Here is a 7,128-nt window from a genome sequence, read left to right as displayed (position 1 = left end):
TTTTCTAGTTTACACATCCTCTCTATCCTACGCACCACGCATTGTCTCTCTCTCATTCGCTCTCTCGTTCATTATACGCCCGGCACCTCCTTTCCCCAGGTCTGCTGTACGTCATCGAGACCCAGAAGGTTCTGGACTTGAACGTCAACCTGATGGCGTCCTACGTGATCATCCCTCAGACGGGCTTCTACAGCGGCACCCAGAACGTCATCCTGCTGGACCTGGGACACTTCAAGGTCAGGCGAGGATAGGAGGTCCCCCGAGGGCGTTTTAAAGAGGGCGTTTTCTCCAAAGCGGCGTTTCGGGGGATTGGAACCTGCGACCTCTTGATGTTGTGTCCGGCTTGCTGTGTGTGCAGGTGACCAGCCAGAGCAGGAAAGGGCTTCCTCAGCTGTCGGTGGGCAGCAGCACCATCGATGAGTTCATGTCCCGCGCCTACGACAGCTTCGACGTGCAGCTCAGCAGCCTGCAGCTGCTGTACAGCAAGCCTGGTAGGGGGGCACCACTCACTCACTCACACACACACACACACACACTCACTCACTCACTCACACACACACACACACCCGCACACACACAGTTAAACTCACACACCTCTCTCAGTCCTTCCCGATGCTCCTGTGTTAGACGGGGACTGGAAGAACGCCCGTAAGCTGAAGAAGTCGTCGCTTCACATCCTGGAGCCGGTGGACCTGAAGGTGGTGTTCAGCAGGGCCATGGTGGTGTCCGACCCTCGCATGCCCAAGTACGACTCTGTCCCTGCTCACGTACACACACGCACACACTCTCTCACTCCCTGTCTCTCTCTCTTTCTCTCACACTCACTGACTCTTTCTCTCTCCCACATACGCACACTCACTCAGTCTCTCTCTCACACTTACTGACTCTCCCTCTCTGTCGCTTTCACACACACACACACTCATTGACTCCCTCACTCATTCACTGTGTGTGTGTGTGTGTGTGTGGTGTGTGTGTGTGTGTGTGTGTGTGTGTGTGTGTGTGTGTGTGTGTGTGTGTGTGTGTGTGGTGTGTGTGTGTGTGTGTGTGTGTGTGTGTGTGTGTGTGTGTGTGTGTGTGTGTGTGTGTGTGTGTGTGTGTGTGTGTGTGTTGTGTGTGTGTGTGTGTGTGTGTGTGTGTGTGTGTGTGTGTGTGTGTGTGTGTGTGTGTGTGGTCCAGGTTCAAGGTGTCCGGGGAGTTGCCTCTGCTGTCGGTGCGTATCTCAGATGATAAGGTGCGCGGCGTGCTGGCTCTGATAGACAGCATCCCCCTGCCTGAGAGCAGACCAGCCCCTCGCGGCTCCGCATCACACTCCACACCCAAGGTACTCTCTCTCCCTGTGTGTGTGTGTCTATCAAGGAGCCACACTTGAGGTAAACTGTGTGTGTGTTTGTCTGCAGGCACCTAAGTCCTACACGCCTCAGCTAACCCCCAGGAAACCAGCTATAGCTGACCTGAGATCCTCAATCATCTTCGACTCAGGTGAGACACACACACACACCACACACTGTTCCCAGCCCTCAGGTGTGATATGAGACTAATTTCACACGTCACTTATTTCCTGTGTGTGTGTGCTCAGGTTCGGAGGAGGATCTGTTCTATGATGCTCCCAGCTCTCCTATAGGAGACAAGCCCTTCTTCCCAGACATGCCCAGTCCACTCCAGCGTCTCAGTGTCGGTCAAGAGGAGGGGCCTGGTGAAGAAAGACCCTCAGAAGAACATGACGGAGCTCCTCGTCAGGTTTGAGATCACTGAGGTACGGAACCTTCTCTCCTCTCCTCTCACCTCTCTTCTCTCTTCTCATCTCTCTCCTCTCTTCTCATCTCTCTCTTTTCATATCTCTCTCCTCTCTTCTCATCTCTCTCTCCTCTCTCCTCACCTCTCTTCTCACCTCTCTCTTCTCATCTCTCTCTCCTCTCTTCTCACCTCTCTTCTCACCTCTCTCTTCTCACCTCTCTCTTCTCATTCCTCTCCTCTCTTCTCTCCTCTCTTCTCACCTCTCTCTTCTCAACTCTCTCTCTCTCCTTTCTTCTCATCTCTACTCTTTTCTCCTCTCCTCTCCTGTACTATACCATATCATACTGTACTGTACCGTACTGTACCATACAACACTTTCCCCTCCTGTGTGTGTGTGTAGGTGTCGGTGCAGCTGTGTCGTCTGAGCGGAGGTGTGGAGGTGTCTGTGCTCCAGCTGGACATCGAGGGGCTGGGCACAGAGTTCAGCCTGCGCACCTTCGACATGACCTCCTACACTTTCCTCCGGGAGATCTGCCTCAAGAGCCCCGAGCACATGGGTCAGTGTGTGTGTGTGTGTGTGTGTGAGAATGTGTGTTTGTGTGAGTGAGGATGTGGCGTTTATGTGATTTATTTGCATGTGTGTGTGTGTTAATGTGCTTCTTCCTATGGGGTCTCAGATTCTGAAGAGAAGATGGTTCATCTCATCACCACTCTAGACAACACTGAGGATGACCTGCTCACTCTGGAATACACCAAGGTACACACACACACACACACACCTTACAGAAATATACCACACACATGCACACGCGCACACACACACACACACTGTGCCTATAACTGACTCTTTCCTCTTTCAGGCTGATAAAAATGGTCCAGAATTCAAGTCCAACTACAACAACACAGAACAACTGATCAAGGTGAGGATGGATCTGTCTCTCTGGGCTCCATTCTGTGGACTGTTTCTTGCTGAATTTTAAACTCTCAAATCGAATCTGTACTCTACTCTATCCTACTCTACCCCCAGGTGAACTTCTCGTCTCTGGACGTGCACCTGCACACAGAGGCGCTCCTCAACGCCATGAACTTCCTGAACAGCCTCCTCCCCCCCTCTGCCGAGAAGGGGGCGGGGCCAGAGGACCTGCCCACCATCCCGGAGGAGGACGAGGGAGAGGGGGATGAGGAGGGGAAGGAGAAGAGGAGTCCACAGTAGCAAGAAACCATGTAACTGTCCACCTGATGAATCATGGATGTTGTTGTGCTTGCCAGGTTGAGGATACTGATGTGATGTGGATATATACAGTATTATATACTATTATGTAATACAAGTACTATATAAGTAAAAGTATTAGTAGTATAAGTATTATAGATGCAACAGTATGCGACACAGGCTTAACATGATGATTCTAGTTGACTTTATGGACTTTGTGTTTTCCAGGGCATTTATAACAACATATTCAATTCAGCCAAACCGGGGAGAGACGTAGATTAAAGAAAGGGGCTGGCGGATGTAATGAATGTATGAATGAATGCATGCGAAGACATTTAGGTTTGATCTTTATTCTCGTTGAGTCTCTTGAGTGTGACGAGCCAGACTGAGCTTTTGACGTTTGATGTTCCTCTGTGAAAGGAGATGTATCAAAGGGACGCTGTTAAGTTGTTGACAGAGAAGAGTAATCAACCCACATGCTTCTGTCTGAATGTTCTCTCTTCCTCTCTCTCATCTTCTTCATCTCTGCCTCCTCTTCTCCTCAGCGTGTAAGAAGTCCAAGTTTGAGGACGTGGTGAATTTGCACATCAGAGCCGACATGAACTGTCTGAAGGTTTTCATTCGAGGAGAGAAGGCCAGGATAGCTGAGATCTGCATCGAGGGTATAGAGTCTCTCTCTCTCGCTCTCTCTCTCTCGCTCTCGCTCTCGCTCTCAGGTCACCAACCCTACCTGTCCTCGTCTTTCACACACACACACATATTTCACCTTTCCATCTTGGACTTTGGTAAGCTGTAATACTGCAAAGGACAAGGTTGCTATCTTGTGGTAGGAATGAAAAGAACAACACTCGAAGGCACCAGGTGACAAGGCTGTGTTCTAGAACTTGGACTCCGGGTTCTGGAATGTTGTGTGAGGTTCTGTGTTCTGTGTTGCAGGGCTGTTGTCGGAGGTTCTGATGAGGAAGAAGGAGATGGAGGTTCTGGCCAAGCTGAGGAACATCGTTATTCTGGACTGTGACAAGGAGGCCCTCTACAAGAAGGTAACCCGCTTGTGTTCAAACCTCCACAGCAACGTCAGTCAGAGAGAGAGATGATTATGAAGGTGTTGCAATATAGTTCCTAATTATGAGTGATTCTGTGTGTGTGTGTTGTCCCAGACGGTGTCCATAGCTGATAAGGAGGTGTTTGACTTCCACATGTTGAACCACACGGATTAGCCACTGAGGGTGACGCCTACCTGGACATGATGAAGAGGTGGACACCAGCGTCACCCTCACTGTGGGCTGCATCCAGATCATCTTCCTCAACAAGTTTGTCTCCTCCATACTGGTGAGGCCCCGGTACACCTACACACTACACTCTCTATCTACCTCAACTCACTCACTCTCTCTATGTCTCTGTCACACTCTCTCCATCTATCACGCTCTCTCGCTCTCTCTCGCTCTCTCTCTCTCTCTAACACCTACACCCTCACCCTCTATCTCTCTCACTCACTCTCTCACTCTGTCTTACATACACACACACTCACTCTAAAACACCGATATGGACCCCCCCTCCTCCCCAGGCGTTCATCAACAACTTCCAGGCAGCGAAGGAGGCTCTGGCGGAGGTGACGGTGCAGGCGGCAGAGAAGGCGACCGTGGGGGTGATGGAGCTGGCGGAGCGCAGCAGCCGCATCTCCCTGAGCGTGGACTTCAAGGCCCCGGTGGTGTTTGTCCCCCAGTCCTCCTCCTCCCCCAACGTCATTGTGGCCGACCTGGGCATGGTCACCGCCAAGAACCGCTTCACCACCGTGACGAGCGCAAGCACGGGACCATCCCGCCCGTGGTGGACACCCTGATGGTGGCGCTGAGCGACCTCAAGCTGTACAGGTGCATGCTGGGAGCCTGGAAACCGGGAGGCTGTAGGATGGGAGCAGGTGTTGCTAGGGTGACATGTTGCTAGGGGGAGAAAGGGTCATTGGTCATATACATTCCTATATGTTTACACCAAGCCGAGGTGCATATGAAGGTTTTTGCCCCAACTCTATCGTGTGTGTGTGTGTCCAGGACCACGTTTGAGCGCGGGGTGTTCCAGGGGAGATCCAGCTGCTGAAGCCAGTGAACCTGGACCTCTCCATCAGGAGGAACCTGGCATCCTCCTGGTACCACCTCATCCCAGACATCGAGATCAAGGCTCACCTCAAACCCATGAACGTGAGTGTCAGGGCTGTGCGTAACACCTGTGTGTGTGTGTGTTAACACCTGTGTGCGTGTGTGTGTTAACACCTGTGTAAACGTGTGTGTGTTAACACCTGTGTGTGTGTGTTAACACCTGTGTGTGTGTGCGCGTGTGTGTGTTAACACCTGTGTAAACATGTGTGTGTGTGTGTCAACACCTGTGTGTGTGCGTGTGTGCAGCTGATCCTGAGCCAGGACGACCTGACGGTGGTGCTGAGACTCTGAGTGAGAACCTGGCAGAGACGTCGGATGCCGTGCCCCCCCCTCCCCCTCGCCCGCCCCCCCCGGCTGACCGCTCCGACACCACCTCCACCAGGGGCTCCCAGGGCTCAGGGGCCAACGCCCCCAGCAGCGGTGAGGGCAGGCTGGGGGGGTGTAGGGTGTGTGTCTGGGTGTGTTAATGGTTATCTGTGGGTCTTTGTGTGTGACCAGGTGTCTGTGCTGCAGTACCAAGTGTGTGTGACCAGGTGTGTGTCCAGGTGTGTGTGCTACAGTACCAGGTGTGTGTGACCAGGTGTGTGTCCAGGTGTGTGTGCTGCAGTACCAGGTGTGTGTGTGACCAGGTGTGTGTGCTGCAGTACCAAGTGTGTGTGACCAGGTGTGTGTCCAGGTGTGTGTGCTGCAGTAGCAGGTGTGTGTGACCAGGTGTGTGTGTCCAGGTGTGTGTCAGGTGTGTGACCAGGTGTGTGTGACCAGTGTGTGACCAGGTGTGTGTCCAGGTGTGTGACCAGTGTGTGACCAGGTGTGTGACCAGGTGTGTGACCAGGTGTGTGACCAGTGTGTGACCAGGTGTGCTCCTGTCTGGCCTGCAGGCCACCACGGTGGTGACAGCAGCTGTGGTGGAGCACAGAAAGACCATCAAGCTGAAGAGCACCCTCAAACTGGACTTCAAGTTCGACGCCCTGACCCTGGTGCTCTACACTCCTAATGGGAACGAGGTACACCACACACACACACACTAGTACACTATGTTATTCAGACATCTATCACACTCTGATGTCTGACAACATTGCGTGTGTGTTTGTGCTGCGTGCTCATACCTGCTCACTTGTGTATTCTGTATGGTGTGTGTGTGTGTGTGTGTGTGTGGTGTGTGTGTGTGTGTGTGTGTGTGTGTGTGTGTGTGTGTGTGTGTGTGTGTGTGTGTGTGTGTGTGTGTGTGTGTGTGTGTGTGTGTGTGTGTGTGGTGTGTGTGTGTGTTCAGGTGCAGGTGCTGGACTCGAGGCATGAGCAGCTGAAGCTGGCTGAGTTCACCCTGGGGAACCATCTCCACCCTGGTGGACATGCTGTCTGACGGCTCCATGAAGGCCTGCGTCAAGCTCACCAACTGTCTGCTGGACGACAAGAGGCCCAGGATCAACATGGTCACCCCAGGCCCCGTACACACACACACACCGACTCGACTTTGGTAAAAGATTGATCTGTAAAATACTGAGTCCCAAAAGCCCCCAAACCCCTCCCCTTTTTGTTCACAAGAGCCCCTCCCCTTCCTGTTCTCAAGAGTTCCCTAAAACTCCTACATTTCCTGTTCACAGTGCCCCATAACCCTCCCTTCCTGTCCAGGATGATGGCGATGCGCCCGGGGGCAGAGAAGAACGTGATGGTGGAGGTGAGCTACCGGGCAGGCCGTGACGGCACCACCCCTGGACACGCTGGTGCAGGACGTGTACCTCTGCGCCAGCATGGACTTTCCTGCTCACCGTGGCAGACATCTTCCTCAAGGCCAGCCAGCAGGGCTTCTCTCTGGCCTGCCACCACGCCCAGACCCAGCAGCACCAAGCACAGCAGCAACAACGCTGGGAAAGAGCCTGGTGAGGGGGGAGGGAGGGAGGGAGGGAGGGAGGGAGGGAGGGAGGGAGGGAGGAGGGAGGGAGGGAGGGAGGGAGGGAGGGAGGGAGGGAGGGCGGGAGGGAGGAGGAGGGGAGGGAGGAGGGAGGGAGGGAGGGAGGTGGGGGGTCTGTGTAA

General features: G+C 53.4%; 1 protein-coding gene across 1 annotated transcript in view; it reads left to right on the top strand.

Annotated features, from left to right (window-relative positions):
- The window catches only part of vps13a (vacuolar protein sorting 13 homolog A), a 33,979-nt gene that overhangs the window by 7,325 nt on the left and 19,526 nt on the right, over positions 1-7,128 (top strand). Inside the window, 29 exon segments of the mRNA XM_067230923.1 lie at positions 100-236; positions 359-491; positions 628-745; positions 1,177-1,321; positions 1,398-1,479; positions 1,577-1,638; positions 1,640-1,753; positions 2,135-2,291; positions 2,412-2,491; positions 2,595-2,654; positions 2,762-2,946; positions 3,201-3,217; positions 3,490-3,606; positions 3,881-3,984; positions 4,102-4,158; positions 4,161-4,190; positions 4,193-4,273; positions 4,509-4,743; positions 4,746-4,844; positions 5,021-5,139; positions 5,344-5,377; positions 5,380-5,518; positions 5,978-6,101; positions 6,368-6,421; positions 6,423-6,532; positions 6,721-6,805; positions 6,807-6,851; positions 6,853-6,905; positions 6,907-6,947. Coding sequence (XP_067087024.1) covers positions 100-236; positions 359-491; positions 628-745; positions 1,177-1,321; positions 1,398-1,479; positions 1,577-1,638; positions 1,640-1,753; positions 2,135-2,291; positions 2,412-2,491; positions 2,595-2,654; positions 2,762-2,946; positions 3,201-3,217; positions 3,490-3,606; positions 3,881-3,984; positions 4,102-4,158; positions 4,161-4,190; positions 4,193-4,273; positions 4,509-4,743; positions 4,746-4,844; positions 5,021-5,139; positions 5,344-5,377; positions 5,380-5,518; positions 5,978-6,101; positions 6,368-6,421; positions 6,423-6,532; positions 6,721-6,805; positions 6,807-6,851; positions 6,853-6,905; positions 6,907-6,947 — 2,817 coding nt within the window.

The sequence above is a fragment of the Osmerus mordax genome, chromosome 28 (assembly GCF_038355195.1).
Source record: "Osmerus mordax isolate fOsmMor3 chromosome 28, fOsmMor3.pri, whole genome shotgun sequence".
Classification (NCBI taxonomy): Eukaryota; Metazoa; Chordata; class Actinopteri; order Osmeriformes; family Osmeridae; genus Osmerus; species Osmerus mordax.
Note: the sequence above shows the minus strand (reverse complement) of the source record. Positions and strands in the feature narration are given on the sequence as shown.